The following is a 17790-nucleotide window of genomic DNA, read 5'->3' as shown; positions in this document are numbered from 1 at the left end:
GGGCTTAAACTGTTTGAACATGGTATAACTAGGGCAATAAACATACATGCTTAGCTAGATATAGAAATGATGCAATTGTTCAGTTAAATATTTTCTAAAGACACTCCTCTGAAAGAGTAAATGAGCTGCCTTGGACTCATTTGTTAAGAGTTGTGGATAGTTACCAATAGTTTCCAGTCATAAGAGGTAAACCTGGAAATCAAAGAACAGAGAAAAGAAAAAGTATGTTTCCAATTATGGACTCACCTGTTACCGCTGCCTGATCTCTAAGAGACATGTCAAGTGATGCTCCTCTGCCAGAATGTTAGCTTTCCCAAAGATTGAAGCTTTGTGTGTCCTTTGGATTTCCTGTATTTTCATCTCCATAATGGTTCAACAAGGAACCGGAGCCTTTCAGTGTGACAATGGAGTCTCCTTGCCTATTGACAATGTGTGTGACTTCACAGATCAGTGTGGTGACATGAGCGATGAACAGCAATGTAAGTTTCCTTTCTCTCCTTCCTCTAAGTCCTGTCCAACTTTAATCCAGGAGCTGCTGAGTTGCCTGAGGAAGTTCAGTTAGATGCCTGATTCTGCACAGAGTTAATTTAAATGACTTCAGTATCAATCAGAAACTAAAAGACTTTTTCAGACATAAAGAGCAGACTTATGGACACAGGTTGGGAACGGTGAGGGTGGGATGAATTGAGAGAGTAGCCTTGAAGCATCATCAGTTCAGTCGCTCAGTCTTGTCCAACGTTTTGCGACCCCATGGTCTGCAGCATGCCAGGCTTTCCTGTCCATCACCAACTCTCGGAGCTTACTCAAACTCATGTCCATCAAGTTGGCGATATAAAATAGATAGCCAGTGGAATGTTTCTGTATGATAACAGGTAACTCAAATCCAGTGGTCTGACAGTCTAGAGGGGTGGGATAGGATGGCAGGGGTAGGAGGGAGTTTCAAGAAGTAGGGCGAATACATGTACCTATAGTTGATTCATGTTGATATGTGGCAGAAGGCAACACAATATTACAAAGCAATTATCCTTTAGTTAAAAATAAATAAATTTAAAGAAACAGATCCACAAATAAAAACAACTCTACTTAAATGTTATCAAATTGCTAAGATTCCACTTGATGGGATGTATTTTGAATCAGTTTTTACTGAGTATCAAGAGGGAATGAAATGCAAAAAGGTAAGTTTAATGTTGTTATCCATGAAACAAGATTTTTAAAAAACTTAGTCATGCAGTTTTAAAATGCTGTGATGGAAATTATGAGCTTAAGTTGGAATATAGTTATGGGAATATTTAATATGAATTTAAGATTGAGGAGGTTTTATTTTTGCTTCTATGATATCCCCACCAAGTAAGTTGGTACCTGTTGTACACAGAGCATAACTGATGAATATCCTTTGATTCTAAGGCAGAGGAAAAGAGGGGAAGCCTTAGAGAGTTCAGGGCCTTGATTTGGATCCTGGGTCAACCATCTACTAATTGTGTGATCTTGAACCTCCAGTTTGTTATAAGAAGTCATAAAATGAGATAAACTGATCTCCCTGGTGGGAAAATGCTCCTGATATAACATTAATAAAAAGTTCACTTAGGAAGATATGGGTAAAGGCATGTATGTTTCTGTAGTTTCCATTACAGTATCACATCCTGAAAATAGACTGCATTTCATCAATGGAACGAGTGCCATTCCTACAAGCAGCCACCTTTTATAAACAACATTTTCATACAATTAAATGGGTCCATTATTGATTTGTAGTAACCCTCAGATACCTGAAGGCACTAAGTCTAGTATTTTAGAACAATTCAGTCAAACAGTTTCTGTTTTGTGTTCAGATATGATCTTAATTAGTGCTTACAGAATTCTTCATCTTCTACATAAAGCTCTACATATTTGCTTTGTTGGAATTTGTAAATTCAGTCGTTACTACAAAAAAAAACAAGAAAAACTGGAAATCTTCTCTTTAGAAGGAAACAGGTGAGGGATTTTCCTCCTACAGTTTGTGATTACAATCAGGCTGTTAGGAACTATTAAACACAAAGTGCAACGAAAAAGAAGGATTCATTTATATTTGTCCAGTTTATCCAGAGGCCACCTATGGACTCACTGCCCTTTCTTTGGCTGTCTGGCAGAAGCCATTACTATTCTTTGAGCAGCAAAGGGAAACCACTTGGCTAGTTTGACCAGAAGTGCAAAGTCCCTTCCATTAATAATCCCTCTGAAGCTTCCTTTAGCACGATTGCTCTGATAACACGAGTGGTTCTGCTTTGAGGAAAAGGTTAATACGAAAGAAGGGGAGAGTTGCTGAGCAGAAAAGATCTGGCTGCATGAAAGATTCTAATAATCCCAGAATGAGAGAAGCATGAAGGAGCAGATCTGTCAAATAAACAGATTTCATTTTAAATGTTACCCTGGGGAAGTCACCTCTTGGCTTTTTCACTTTTCATTTCTGAGAAGTTCCACTTTGGTATTTTATTTAAAATGGGATAGCCGTAGATAAAATTGACAATTACTTTTAAGCATGAGTTTCTTTTGTACACTAGAGGGAAAATATTGTGGAGGAATCATGATAGCAAAGCAGTTTTTCTCTTGAAAATTTGCAATACTAAACTTACAGACAAGATTTTTTTTTTTCCTAAAGCTAACCTTATTATGATGTTTAAGCAATCACATTTTGGGGGAAAAAAGCAATTTGTGACCCTCATTAAAGTCCAAATAATGTAAGCTCTAGAGAATGGATTAATATAATTTTTTTAAATGAAATTGACATAGTTAAAATTCAGATGCAACTAATTCTATTAATAATTTTTTGAAAAATTTCTTATTTTACATGATGGTCCTATTTTCAGAATATTTAAACGTATTATTTTAACTCAGTATTTTTTTAAGATAGTAAATTTAGACAATCTTCAGAATGAAATAAATTCTGTATACATGATATTGAGCAAATAAATTTTGAGCAAGAAAAATAATTTTTAGGTGTAACAATGATATGTTTTTAATGTTGACAAGAGCTTCCCTTTACTAGAATTTATTAATATCCTGAGCCAGGGAAATAAATGTTGTGGTACTGCTCTGCTGCTAAGTCACTTCAGTTGTGTCCGACTCTGTGCGACCCCATAGACGGCAGCCCACCAGGCTCCCCCGTCCCTGGGATTCTCCAGGCAAGAACGGTGGAGTGGGTTGCCATTTCCTTCTCCAATGCATGAAAGTGAAAAGTGAAAGTGAAGTCGCTCAATCGTGTCGGACTCTTAGCGACCCCATGGACTGCGGCCTACCAGGTTCCTCCGTCCATGGGATTTTCCAGGCAAGAGTACTGGAGTGGGGTGCCATTGCCTTCTCCAGTGGTACTGCTCTAGGTATTTTTAAATTATGTTTCTCGTGTCACATTGTCTGCCTCCCTGCAGTACCCCATTGCCTGGTCTTCCTCATTCTATTAAGTTTTTATTAGTTTAATTAAACTAAGCCATAGTTTCTCTTTTAGCAATCATGCAAAATTATTTGATGTCCGAAGGCTTTATTGTTTTACTTTTACTCAGCATCAAAACAGTAATGTTACTTATGTTGCTATCATTCAGATAACAAATCAACCATAAGATAATAAACTATACTATTGATACAATGTTGAGGTATATCCCATGCAGTGGGTCTCTACTACTGGAATACTGCCAGAAAATATTCTTAGATAATTACTTGAGCATACCTGAAGTTAGTTTTAACATGAACTGTTTAACATTTAAACATTAACTGTTTAACATTTATGTTTAGAGCTAAATTTACTGTGTCTAAAAAATGGAAAAATATATTCAGTTATACAATTTCTCATACTTACATGTCTTGCTTAAGAATACTTCCATTTGGCCTCTTTTGTTTACTTTGATATGATGAGATAGATCATAAGTTTTAAAGTATTACCTAACTTCTTTTGCAAACTTTTTGAATTTAGGAATTTTTCAAAAGGTATTTACTTCACATAAATCATTGTATGTGAAATGTGTGAAAATTACCTCAGAGGTACATTCTGAAAATCTGAGAGGTGATAGTGTTTATTCAGATGATATTAAGTAAAAACATTGTTTCTTCAGTAGGATGACATAAATTTCAACTATTTTTAAAAGTAATTGTAGAAGTTCATTGAAGTATATGAAGATAAACATTAATAGAGTGAAATGTGAGTCTTCATGTGCAGTATTTATCTTACCAGTACATTGAATGCAAAATGAATTTTCTCTATGCAAGAGGGATAACTTTCTATTAAAGATCCCATATTCACCATTACAGACAGCAGTGAAAAGTGAGAAGACCTTTTGGCCAAATTGCTGCTCTGAAGTAGAGAATTGTTTGTAAGCAGCCATATAACCTTTATAATACTCACGTAATATTACTGCAGGCTGGAGTAAATGCCACACATAGTCAGTAATTCTGTAGAAATCACCAGACAATTAGATACAGAGAATTCCTTTGAATTTTGGTAATCTTGAGTAACATATTACAGTTAAAATAATGATTTGGAAATCTTTTTTTCACGTGTCACTGATGGTATCTGTGTCAAATTCTTGCCGATTGAGATTAAAGGCAACTATATGACAAGATTCCAACCTAAGTAACATTAGATAATTCTGGTGTGAGCTATGGAACTTCTTATTCCATTTGCTATCACATACCTTTCTGAATTAGGATTTTTCCTATTTTTGTCTCATTGAAACTATTAAAATTAATTCAGTGTGAAGTATAAACATTTCCCTGATAAAAATTAATTAATGGTTTCAAATTACCCAGCCAAATAATAGCACTCTTTCATGGAAATTTACTTTTGAGGATAATTAAAATTTACTTTTATTTAATTGGAATATTTTGAATGTATTTTTATCCTTTGCAGGAACTGGCCATTAATTTTTAAATTAAATGAGAGTAAGGGAGATAATTCTTTGTGAAAATTTTTTATATGCTATCTACATGAGGGAAATCATCTAAACATTAAAATGTATGTGAAAGTTTGTGACTGTGTAATACATAGCTTTCTTCAAAAAGGAATGAGATAAAAACACTTAATCTTGGACTAGAAGGAAATTAACCTTAACACACTAATGGCTATATATGAAAAATCCACAGCTAACATTATACTCAGTGGTGACAGACTGAAAGCTCTTTCTTTAAGATCTGGAACAAGATAAGATGCCCTCTTTAATCACTTCTGTCAGCATAGTACTAGAAGTCCCAGCCAGAGCAATTAGACAATAAAAAGAAATTAAAGCCATTAAAACTGGATATGAACACAAAAAATTATCTCTGTTCACAGAAAATGGGATCTTAAATGTAGAAAATCCTAAAAAGTCTATGAAAAAAATGTTAGAACAAAGAAACAAATTAAGACACGACTGAAGCGACTTAGCAGCAGCAGCCAGATTCAAAATCAACATACAAATGTTAACTGCATTTCTGTACACAATGAACCATCTAAAAAGGAAATTAAGAAAAAATTCCATTCATAAAAGGGTAAAAAAAAAAAAAAAACCTAGGAATAAACATAACCAAGGATATGAAATCTAAAAATTGTTGGCTGGAAGAAATTAAAGAAGACCCAAATAAATGCAAAGACATTTCATATTCAGGGATTGGAAGACTTATGAGAGTTTAGAAGTTAGTAGTACCCAAGTATCCTCCAGCAGATGAATGAATAAATAAGATGTGGTAGATACATACAATGGAATATTGTTCAGATTTAAAAAGGAAGGACATTCTGACACATGCTACAACATGGATGAACCTTGAGGGCAATTATATTAAGTGAAATAAACCAATCACAAAAGGACAAATATTTTATTCCACTTTTATGAGGTACCTAGAGTACGCAAGTTTATAGACAGAAAGTAGAATGGTGGTTTTGAGGGGCTGAGGGGAGGGAGGATGAAAAGTTTTAGTTGGGGGAAATGAAACAGTTGTGAACTTGAAGGGTGATGATGGTTGCATATTAGTGTGAATGTATTTGTTTTTATTTTTTAATTTAATTTTATTTTTAAACTTTACAACAGAGCTATATACTTAAAATGATGCATTTTATGTATGTCTTAGCACAATTTTTTAAGAAAAGCAGGATTATATCATTAAGGAAAGATTACAACTCTGCCTCCTAGATCTTTCAAGAGGGAAAAAATGTGCATTATTAATATAGGCCCAGGCAAAACTGTGAAATAAATGCCTTCTACCTCTCCTTTTAAAAAATTTCTTATTCTTCTATTTTCTGTTTTCTAAGAACTTCATTATTGTGATGACCTACTCATACTAAGTTAATCCTGAATTCTGCATCAATTTCTTCACCGTTACCACTATTAAATTTTTTTTAAATTCCTTTCCATTTTCTCAGAAGCATGCCCTATGTTAACTATCACTTGAGGATATTTTAAAAAATATTTTCCCCAATTACGGTGTTAATGATCACATCTTTGAATGGCTCTGCAGTAAAATTTTAATGAGAGAATCTGGCATGGTGGAAGCCAATTCAGAAGATACTCGGGTCTTCCAAGCAACCTCAAAGAACAACATAGAGACAGTCTCTTTTTGATGATAGTACACTTGACCTGTGGTATCACAAAATTAAAAGCAAAATGAGGAGTTTCTCAAGTTCAGAAAGCTCAGGAACATGATTCTCTGGATAAGTTCCTGCGTCCATTCTTTCTTGTTCCATATCCAGTCCAACCGCAGCATTGCTATAATAGCAGATAAATCTCCACACAGATTTTACTATAGCAAGTACTGTCAGATTTGAATGTAGATGGGTGGCATATGAGATTATAAAAGGCAAATCAACCACAATTCAAGAAAAATTGTTCAAATGGCTTAAAATGCTCAGTTCTCTATTGGGAGAAAAAGGAGTACTTAGAAAATTTTCTGATGGATTTTTTGAATAACCCAGCAGTTATGAGATGTTCATGATTGCTTCTTTTTAATAAGAATGAGTTGAAAAATGTATGCTCATTAGATTCATGCTGTAACGAAAAGAATCCCTGTTGAGACTATTCAGAAATAAAAATGTTTTATTTAGCTACTTTGTAGCTCTAACAGTTCAAAATACATCATCGTTATCCTTGTTTATTAAAGAGAACAAAAACATTGAAAACAAACATCAACTAAGTAATTTTAACACAAGGTAATTTCTTGGTATTTAAAAACTGACACCTATGTGAGAATGTGAGTATATTTCATACACATAATTGTTGAAATACAGTGATAAAATTACTTTTGTGAATATTTTGTAATCAGAAATAGATCATTGGAAACATTGCTTGGAGCTGAAAGAGACTTAAACAGATACATATTTATGCAGGCTATTGCATAGCTATTTGAGTGACACACATTTATATACAAATAGCATATAATTTAGTTCATTTTCTGTTCAACTAGATTCTTGGATCAGTAGGAGTCCATGAGGTAATAACTCAGACATTCCAGCAATTCTAACCATTTTAAAGGCCTTAAGGCAGTTGTAAATTTAATCATAGTATGATTCATAAACTAATCAAGTTTCTTAGTTTTTAGGTAGAAGGACATTGCTTCTACCTGGAAATATTGGTTTCCTCAGTTTGAGTAGAAACTCTGACCTACCTACCGACCTTTAATTCTAAGTATTTGGTAAAAATGGGTTAGTGGATTAACAATGAGACCTTAGAATTTTAAGAATTCAGGTTTTGGAATCAAAAAAGACTTGGGTTCCACTTTTGGCCCCAGCATTCACTTGCTGCCTGCTTTGTAAGGTTGTTGTAAAGAGTAAACTGCTAGAAGTAGAAAGCCTATCACTGACCTTCCTCAGTAAATTGTACCTAGAATATTCCTGTTAATATTACAGAATACAGCTGCTTTGTAAAATCTTTCAATAAGGAATCTAGGACTAAAATTAATAAAACAGACCATTGATAGTAAAGCAGGTTGTGGCGGATTCATTTTGATGTTTGGCAAAACTAATACAATATTGTAAAGTTTATAAATTTAAAAAAAGTGTCATTTCTAAATTGGCTCTTAGTACTCACGTGGATGATCACAAGAACATGCACCAGATGTATTACTAAGTAATATTTTGACCAAAATATGATTAAATAAAAATTAGGTTTTTGTGACTGGGTTGCCAAGCACTGTCTTATCTATTAGTCTGAAGAAGCACTGTGGCTCATGCAACCAGTCAGGACAAGAACAAACTTGTCAAAGGAAAATCACCGTTACTAAGAGCTACAACCCAGGGATGGTATATTTGTGGTTGAATTAACCTATTTTTTAGAGAGTGACATTTGCAGATGTTGGATAATGGAATAAAGACCACTCTGGATGATTATCACAAGCAACCAGGTGTCCAAACCCTTTTCTTTCTCCCAAGCCTGTTGGATCACTTGTACCCAGAGAAAATGGGAAAAAAAAAAAAAAAGCCAGAAAATACCCTTTTTTGTGTGTGATTAAAATACATTGTATCATTAGATCTTCATAGAAATCATTCAAGGGAGAAAGGACAGGATGTCAGTATTTTAGTTTCATAGGTGAAAAAAAGGGCTTGGTGTGATTAAATGGTTTAGCTAGGCCCTCAGTTAGTAAGAGACAAAATCAGGCCTAGGTCCTCAGTCTTATGACCTCATGTGTGACATTCTGTCTGTATGACCACACTGGTTTTTATGTGTGGGGATTTATTTGAATGTCATGTGCAGAAAATCTTTGCATCGATAAAGTAGACTGAAATTGTGAAAAACTATCCAGCTGTTAATCTGTATTTCTCATTTGTTCCTAAGCTTTCTTTTTTCATGTATTGTATTATTTCTTAAGAAGACACATAGGGTTTTGGAAGCTAATTTCTTTTCTCTCTCATTAGGCTCGGATTATGAAAGATGTGATTTTGAGGATGGGCTCTGTAGTATGATACGAGATCAGATTCTGAGACTTGGCTGGACAAAGAGGAATGGGCTGATCGGCCAGTCACCTCCATTTTATGATCACAATGGTGATATGTCTGGTAAATGCTTTGAACTTTATTATTCATTTTTGTCAAATGGTTGGTTAGGACAGTAAAATCTTGGCTGATATTTAGAGATTATGATTATAATGTCTAATTTGATATCTTCTTTAACCATATTCAAGATGTTTGTGATTCTAAAGTGTCATATTGTTGTTGTTATCTGGTTGCTAAGTCATGTCTGACTCTTTGCAACCTCATGGACTATAGCCTATCAAGCTCCTTTATCCATGGGATTCTCCAGGCAAGAATACTGGAGTGGGTCACCATTTCCTTCTGCAAGGGATCTTCCCGACCCAGGGATCAAACCCATGTCTCCTGTCTTTCAGGTGGATTCTTTACCACTGAGCCACTCAGTATCTAAAATGTCATATTAGATACTTATAATTGGGTTCCTGAGATCCCAAAGGACTATATAGATAATTGGGATTTTCTAGCTATTTTCTCTATCTGAAAACTGTGAAATTTAAATGTGACAATCCTACATAAATTAATTTGTCAAATATCTTTGCTTTTGGCTCGACTGATTGTAGTAATGCTCATTTTCTTTGACTGCCTAGAAAGCACTGATGGGTTGACCACTGGCCTTTGAGTTGTCTCTGGACCCAGATATTTATTTGTTTTATTTGTTAGCTAATGAATTCCATTCATTCACCATTTTATACCAGGCAATTAAGATATTTTAGGGAACAGAAATTGACCCTGTGCCTGCTTTCATTTGATAGCCTTATACGTGATATGGAAAGAGGTAATCTTTTGCCTGGCATAACTAATTGAAGGCTGGTGATTTTTTAAAGTTTGTACTTCTCTCAAATAAATACAGTTAAATGCTATATATGAATGTTTCCCTGAAGATAACTTTTTCTTTTTGGCTGCACTGTGCAACTTGTGGGATCTTAGTTCCCCAACCCAGGATCGAACCTGGGTCCATGGCACTGAATGCCCAAGTCACAACCACTGGACCACCAGAGAATTACCTGCTTAGAGATAATTTAGAGCAATTGCATATTAATTGTTTGGAAATGTTTACATAAATAGTATACATGTGGTTGGAATCCCAGCACTGACACTTACTAACTATATAATCTTGAGCAATTTACTTTGTTAAGACTTGGTTTACTCAATTCTAAAATCTATCTTGGATCAGATTTAAGAGCTAAATAAGATATTTTGAGTAGAACTTGTCATAAACTATCTGATACAAAGCTGGATGGCAAGAATACACAGAAGAACTGTACAAAAAAGATCTTAACGACCAAGATAATTACAATGGTGTGATCACTGACCTAGAGCCAGACAACCTGGAATGTGAAGTCAAGTGGGCCTTAGGAAGCATCACTATGAACAAAGCTAGTGGAGGTGATAGAATTCCAGTTGAGCTCTTTCAAATCCTGAAAGATGATGCTGTGAAAGTGCTGCACTTAATATGCCAGCAAATTTGGAAAACTCAGCAGTGGCCACAGGACTGGAAAAGGTCAGTTTTCATTCCAATCCCAAAGAAAGGCAATGCCAAAGAATGCTCAAACTACCGCACAATTGCACTCATCTCACATGCTAGTAAAGTAATGCTCAAAATTCTCCAAGCCAGGCTTCAGCAATAAGGGAACCGTGAACTTCCTGATGTTCAAGCTGGTTTTAGAAAAGGCAGAGGAACCAGAGATCAAATTGCTAACATCCGCTGGATCATGGAAAAAGCAAGAGAGTTCCAGAAAAACATCTATTTCTGCTTTATTGACTATGCCAAAGCCTTTGACTGTGTGGATCACAATAAACTGTGGAAAATTCTTCAAGAGATGGGAATACCAGACCACCTGACCTGCCTCTTGAGAAATCTGTATGCAACTCAGAAAGCAACAGTTGGAACTGTACATGGAACAACAGACTGGTTCCAAATAGGAAAAGGATTACATCAAGGCTGTATATTGTCACCCTGCTTATTTAACTTATCTGCAGAGTACATCATGAGAAATGCTGGACTGGAAGAAACACAAACTGGAATCAAGATTGCTGGGAGAAATATCAATAACCTCAGATATGCAGATGACACCACCCTTATGGCAGAAAGTGAAGAGGAACTAAAAATCCTCTTGATGAAAGTGAAAGTGGAGAGTGAAAAAGTTGGCTTAAAGCTCAACATTCAGAAAATGTAGATCATGGCATCTGGTCCCATCACTTCATGGGAAATAGATGGGGAAACAGTGGAAACAGTGTCAGACTTTATTTTTTTGTGCTCCAAAACCACTGCAGATGGTGACTGCAGCCATGAAATTAAAAGACGCTTACTCCTTGGAAGGAAAGTTATGACCAACCTAGATAGCATATTGAAAAGCAGAGACATTACTTTGCCAACAAAGGTTCGTCTAGTCAAGGCTATGGTTTTTCCAGTGGTCATGTATGGATGTGAGAGTTGGACTGTGAAGAAGGCTGAGCACCGAAGAATTGATGCTTTTGAAGTGTGGTGTTGGAGAAGACTCTTGAGAGTCCCTTGGACTCCAAGGAGATCCAACCAGTCCATTCTGAAGGAGATCAGCCCTGGGATTTCTTTGGAAAGAATGATGCTAAAGCTGAAACTCCAATACTTTGGCCACCTCATGTGAAGAGTTGACTCATTGGAAAAGACTCTGATGCTGGGAGGGGTTGGGGGCAGGAGGAGAAGGGGACGCCAGAGGATGAGATGGCTGGATGGCATCTCTGACTCGATGGATGTGAGTCTGGGTGAACTCTGGGAGTTGGTGATGGACAGGGAGGCCTAGCGTGCTGCGATTCATGGGGTCTCAAAGAGTCGGACACGACTGACCGACTGAACTGAACTGAACTGAATAATTTTGGTTTTCCTAGTTTTAACTCTCATGTAAGTAAAATGTTTATCTTCCTTGACTTTGATGACAAAAATAAGTTTTAAAAAATAATTTTTAACCATTGTTAGGAAAAAGCCAACTTTTCCACCACCACCCTTGCTCCCTACCCACCAAGAAAGACCAGCTTCACAAACAGGACCAGTGATTCACGGCAATACATAAAAGTTTTATTGTGAATTCAATTGGACTATATGGTGACACTGAATCTGGTTCCCAGATTTTAGCCACTGTAATACCGTTTCCCTTTTAGAACCTCCCCACCATTTCTTCCTTGTACTTTACAAGATTTTTTTGCAGTATACTTTTACTTACTGCAGTCTCCATCATGGGCAGAAGACTTGATACTTTGATTTTATGTCATATGTAGCTCTTACTCTTTCTTGCTTGCCTCTTCATCTGGAAGTTAGACAACATCAGAATCTCTGCTTCTTTTCTGTTCTCCTCCTTTTTATCCCTATTTCTTTCCTTCCTTCCTTCTGCCTATTTTCTCATTTTGCCATGCTAATTTTTTGATAGCCTAGTCAAGGGATAAAGTGGGATCATTTATATCAAAATTGAGATGTTATACAGGCAGACACTGTTTTTATCTGTATCACTTGGTTTGACTCCAGATCTCTGGAGTCAGACTTGTTGGGTTTGAACCCTGGCCCTGCTAACCTGCTTATTATGTTGTTTCAGTGTCCTCATCTGTAAAATGGAAATAATAATATAAGCCAAAAAGGGAAAAGGAGGCAAAATTTTGATTAGCATAGTAATGAAAGGCTAGTGATTTTAATAACAGTGATGTGTCTCATAACTACAACTAAATATTAAAATATGTGTTTTTCCCTAGAGATACTTTTAAATAAGCAAATGTTTTGCCTTCAGATATAAAGTGTTGAAAATGTTTATGGAAAAAAAGCTATGCCGAAATCTTGTCTTAATTAAAAAATCCTTATTTTGTGAGTTTTAATAAAATTTTTTATTAACTTACACTTGAAATAATTTGCCAGTGCTCCAGATTAAGTTTCATCATGTAATCAATGCCTAGAGAAGTTTTCTGAGCTAATTTTGAAAATCCGTTAGAACATTAAAAGCATCACTGTGCTGATGTTTGACGTCTACTAAAGCTTGAAGCAGAGTGATTAAGATGTAGTACTGATTTTTAAAAGTATATAACATTGCAAATTTGATAAAATAATATTATTACAAAAATTCAAATACATCTTTGCAAGTATAGTAACATTCTTTTAAACGGATGGACTATAACAATTTTTCTTATAAGTATAAAATTTTTTCTTATAACTCATAAATGAGTTTTTCTTTTAATTCTTATAAATATATAAGTATAGAATAATTCTAGAGTTCAGCTAATAGTAAAGGTGATACATGAGGCTTTTAAAATGTATAATTATCTGTAAACTTAAAAACTGTATAGGTTTATCAAAGATAAAAGAATTATGAAAAGTTAATATTTCCTTTTATACCAGATTATTTTCCTTATTTGAATGTTTAAAATTAGGTTTAAATGGAATTATAAGGACGTTTGTTATTTTAACCAATTGTTAAATTGTTAAAATGGGTCTAAAGTCCATATACTGTATTATGAAACACACTATTAAACAGCATCCAGTCTTTTCATTTTGTCCTAGGAAAGTATGATCATAGTCTAGAACTGAAATCCCTTTGCTGTTCTCCACAGACACACCTGCAGGATCCATTTCTAGAGCATTTCTTTGGGCACTTGGGATTGTTGGGCAGTTTTAGTCAGTCTGTTGTTGGCCCATCAGTCAGATGTTATATACTGTTCCAGGCAACTATAAAGTTAAAATACTTGCCAGTTGTTTTCAACACATGCCTACTATGAGGAGTCTATTTGCATTGGGCAATTTTAGACAGCCTTATAAGGGATGGCTTTCAGGAAACACGTGTGCTCAGGCACGTCCAACTCTTGGCTAGCCCATGAACTGTATAGTCCACCAGGCTCCTCTGTCCATGGGATTCTCCAGGCAAGAATACTGGAGTGCATTGCCATTTCCTTTGCCATCAGGAAACATCAGTAAAGTCAAATAATGATAATTATTTGGTAATGAGGCTTGAAAGAGATTTAGCTTCATTCTGCTCATTCCTATGGTTGCCATACTGCACCAGGAATGTGTAGGCTGCCACCCTTATGGCAAAAAGTGAAGAGGAACTAAAAAGCCTCTTGATGAACATGAAAGAGGAGAGTGAAGAAGTTGGCTTAAAACTCAACATTCAGAAAACGAAGATCATGGCATCTGGTCCCATCACTTGATGGGAAATAGATGGGGAAACAGTGTCAGACTTTATTTTTTCGGGCTCCAAAACCACTGCAGATGGTGACTGCAGCCATGAAATTAAAAGACGCTTACTCCTTGGAAGGAAAGTTATGACCAACCTAGATAGCATATTCAAAAGCAGAGACATTACTTTGCCAACAAAGGTCTGTCTAGTCAAGGCTATGGTTTTTCCTGTGGTCATGTATGGATGTGAGAGTTGGACTGTGAAGAAAGCTGAGCACTGAAAAATTGATGAGTTTGAACTGTGATGTTGGACTGTGATGTTGAACTGTGACACTTGAGAGTCCCTTGGACTCCAAGGAGATCCAACTAGTCCATTCTGAAGGAGATCAGTCCTTGGTATTCTTTGGAAAGAATGATGCTAAAGCTGAAACTCCAGTACTTTGGCACCTCATGCGAAAAGTTGACTCATTGGAAAAGACTCTGATGCTGGGAGGGATTGGGGGCAGGAGGAGAAGGGGACAACAGAGGATGAGATGGCTGGATGGCATCACCGACTCGATGGGCGTGAGTTTGAGTGAACTCCGGGAATTGGTGATGGACAGGGAGGCCTGGCATGCTGCGATTTAAGGGGTCACAAAGAGTCGGACATGACTGAGCGACTGAAATGAACTGAACTGAACTGATGGTGCTTGAGAGTGGGCAATGGGAAATTTTTTTAAAAAAGCCTAAAATTTATTGAAATTCATTGTTTTGTTTTGTTTTTTAAACTGAGATTCAGTTATCTATTGAATAAAATTCTCCAGTTCTCTAAATTTTATTATGGTCATTCTGCCAGTATTTTCATTGTTTTTATGGAGGAAAAAATTTTCAGAGGTCTTTACATTGGCAATTTTGTTGATATCATCCTCACTTTTTTTGTTATGTTTTATGATTTCCTAAAGTAATTCACCTAGCCCTTTATCACTGAAGCAGACTTAAATTGATATGGCAATATTTATTTACACACTGCTAGCAACTATATGGGAGTACTGTTTGAGAGTATCCTTTGACACAGTTTTAGCAAATATTATGTGGCTATGTTGACTTGTGAATTTAATGAACAGGAATGAGCCAAAACTTGATTCAATAGAAATGGAATTTAATAAATAGAAATTATCATCTTGAAGGAGATTGTATGCAAGACTGCTATTTCACCTCTGTTATCTGAACTGAGCCATATTTCTGTCACAGATGAACCTACTTTTTCTTTTCCAAAGTTTTAATATTCTAACCTTTGCCTCATGCCTTGGAGCTTGTCACAATGATCCATTCCTGCAGCCTGAATTTTTTTGAATAGTATCTCACTGTTAAAATACTCAAGTTTTTGAGTTCCTTTAAGTGCATTGGTTGCTATGCAGGAGCAATAGGATTTATATTTATTCTGCTTGTATTCATTACTATTAATCACTTAGAACTTGGAAAATGGAGAAAAGGCAAGACTGCCTATCAGTCATTGAAGAAAGTGAGACCGAATATTCTACCTTATCTTTTCTGAGGATCAAGGTTGTTGGAATTCACTGCCAAAATTATTGAATTTAGCCCTCAAAAACTTGATTCATGGTTTTTATTGCTTTCATATTTTATATACTTTTTTGTCATCAATCTTAAGTTTATGTTGGAGTTTTACTCCTATACTTACCCAACAACTAGGAAGAAAAACCCCTTTAATGTAAACATTTGAGATTATAAATGATATCATGTCATCTTATTTTGCAATGTCATTAATCCTTATTTCATAATTTTAATAGTTAACAACTTCATCACAGGGTTATTTTTAAATATGTTTTAAAGATATGCTATGCAGTTGCTTTTATGGATGCAAGCATAAAATGGGAATTTATGAATCAGATGAATCAGTTCAGTTCAGTTGGTAAGTTGTGTCCAACTCTTTGCAACCCCATGCACTGCAGTATGCTTGGCTTCTCTGTCCATCACCAACTCCCAGAGCTTGCTCAAATTCGTGTCCATTGAGTTGGTGATCATGAATACACTGAAACAAATATGGTAGAGATAAATAGATGACGTGTGATGATGACAATGATGTGTGTATATGTGATATGATACTTACTACTAGTCTCCCTCAAGGACTAAGAATGGTATGTGGATAGGACATTGAGAACCTTTAAAAAAAAAAATCAGCTTCGTAAGTCCCTTCTTGATGGTGAAAGCCAGTGGCAAGAAAGGGTACCAGATGAGGAAATGGGCTTGTGGAAAAACTTTTGCTGCCAGGGATCTGCTTTTTTCTTTTTTAATCATAAACTTGATAACTAAAGCCCCAGGGAAAGCAAGAGAACTTTCTATACTTTGATATTCTCCAAGGAATATCTCCAGCTATGAATTAAAGAAATTCTATGCTGATAGGGAGCAATGTAAAATTGAGCATGCAAAAAGAGTGGATGTACGCATAACTAATTTACTTTGCCTTTGGACACCTGAAACTAACACAACATTGTGAATTGACTATATTCCAATAAAAATGTTTTAAAAATTGCGTGTGTATTAAAAAAGTACTTGTTATTGTCACTAAATTAGAATTAAAAGTTAAAAAGGTATTGCTATATTGGGTGTATTTTGAACACTTTTTTACCCCATGAAAAGAAAGCTTGTTGTTAGAACAAATGCCAAAGGATCTTAAGTTGTTTCTGAATTTAAACTTTACTTTTTATGATAACCTGAAGATTATCATTTAATTTTGGACACAATACAGAATAATTCAGTGTCATAAAATGTACTAAATGACAGTTCTTATTTATAACACATCTAACTTAAATATTTATATAATTTATTATTTTATTGAAAATGCTGTTCTATTACATAATGGCTAAAATGTATCCATCTGATTTTTAAGACCAAGCTTTGAAAACTAAATATGGTTAAGTAATTTCCTTGACAAATGAAAATAACTTTTTCTGTATGTACCACAAATGCTTTTTAGTAGCTGAATATTTATAAACAATAATTATGGGCCCATTGAATAGTGTTACCATTTGTACTGCAAACAATTTTATTTACACCTCAAACAATATATCTATATGACTCATTATGCTCATTTGATTTTTCTCTTGCTTAACATTTGCTTTCCCTGCTGAATATGAAGCAAAAGCAAACTAACGACTGTCCCCTTGTGTCACCATGATGCCAACTCTTCATCTAAATTATGTTTATAGAATTATTCCAGGTAGTACATTCTCAGAACAATTTTCTGTTATTTCAAGGATTTCAGTTATGCCTCTGACTATATCTATAAGCAATCATTAACATTCTTTTTTCCCACTTAATTAGGGTAAATTTTGGAAAAGCTGTAGGGAATAAGAGCTTTCGTAGATTTCATAATTAAGTCTGTCAATGATGTGACAATTAAATTTAATTTCCAAGACAGCTTTAAAATACCACTAAATAACTTGGGTAGATAGACCTTCACAATCATCATCAATGTCATTTTTTCATTCTTCTTGACAAATGGGGGTTTACCAAATAGGGTAGGAGGAAATAGTGGTTCCCAGATAATACACTATAACCTTGTCAAGCATTGCAAAAATGTATGAAAGCCCAGAGAATATTCTGTGCTTATTTTATAAGCTTCTAAATAGTGACAATCCACTGGCATAATCTGTACTGCAGTGTACAGGACAGCACTGGGACTCAGTATTGTTTTCCGCGTAATCCTGGG

General features: G+C 35.3%; 1 protein-coding gene across 1 annotated transcript in view; it reads left to right on the top strand.

The window, feature by feature from the left end:
• The first annotated feature begins 301 nt into the window (after positions 1–301).
• MALRD1 (MAM and LDL receptor class A domain containing 1) overlaps positions 302–17790 on the top strand; it is a 570138-nt gene continuing 552649 nt past the window's right edge. The window contains exons 1-2 of the mRNA XM_027560003.1: positions 302–479; positions 8840–8980. Of these exons, the coding sequence (XP_027415804.1) occupies positions 302–479; positions 8840–8980 (319 nt within the window). The remainder of the gene's footprint in view (positions 480–8839; positions 8981–17790) is intronic.

The sequence above is a fragment of the Bos indicus x Bos taurus genome, chromosome 13, assembly GCF_003369695.1.
Source record: "Bos indicus x Bos taurus breed Angus x Brahman F1 hybrid chromosome 13, Bos_hybrid_MaternalHap_v2.0, whole genome shotgun sequence".
NCBI lineage: Eukaryota > Metazoa > Chordata > Mammalia > Artiodactyla > Bovidae > Bos > Bos indicus x Bos taurus.
The sequence above is the reverse complement of the archived record's forward strand: the minus strand, read 5'-3'. Positions and strand labels throughout refer to the sequence as shown.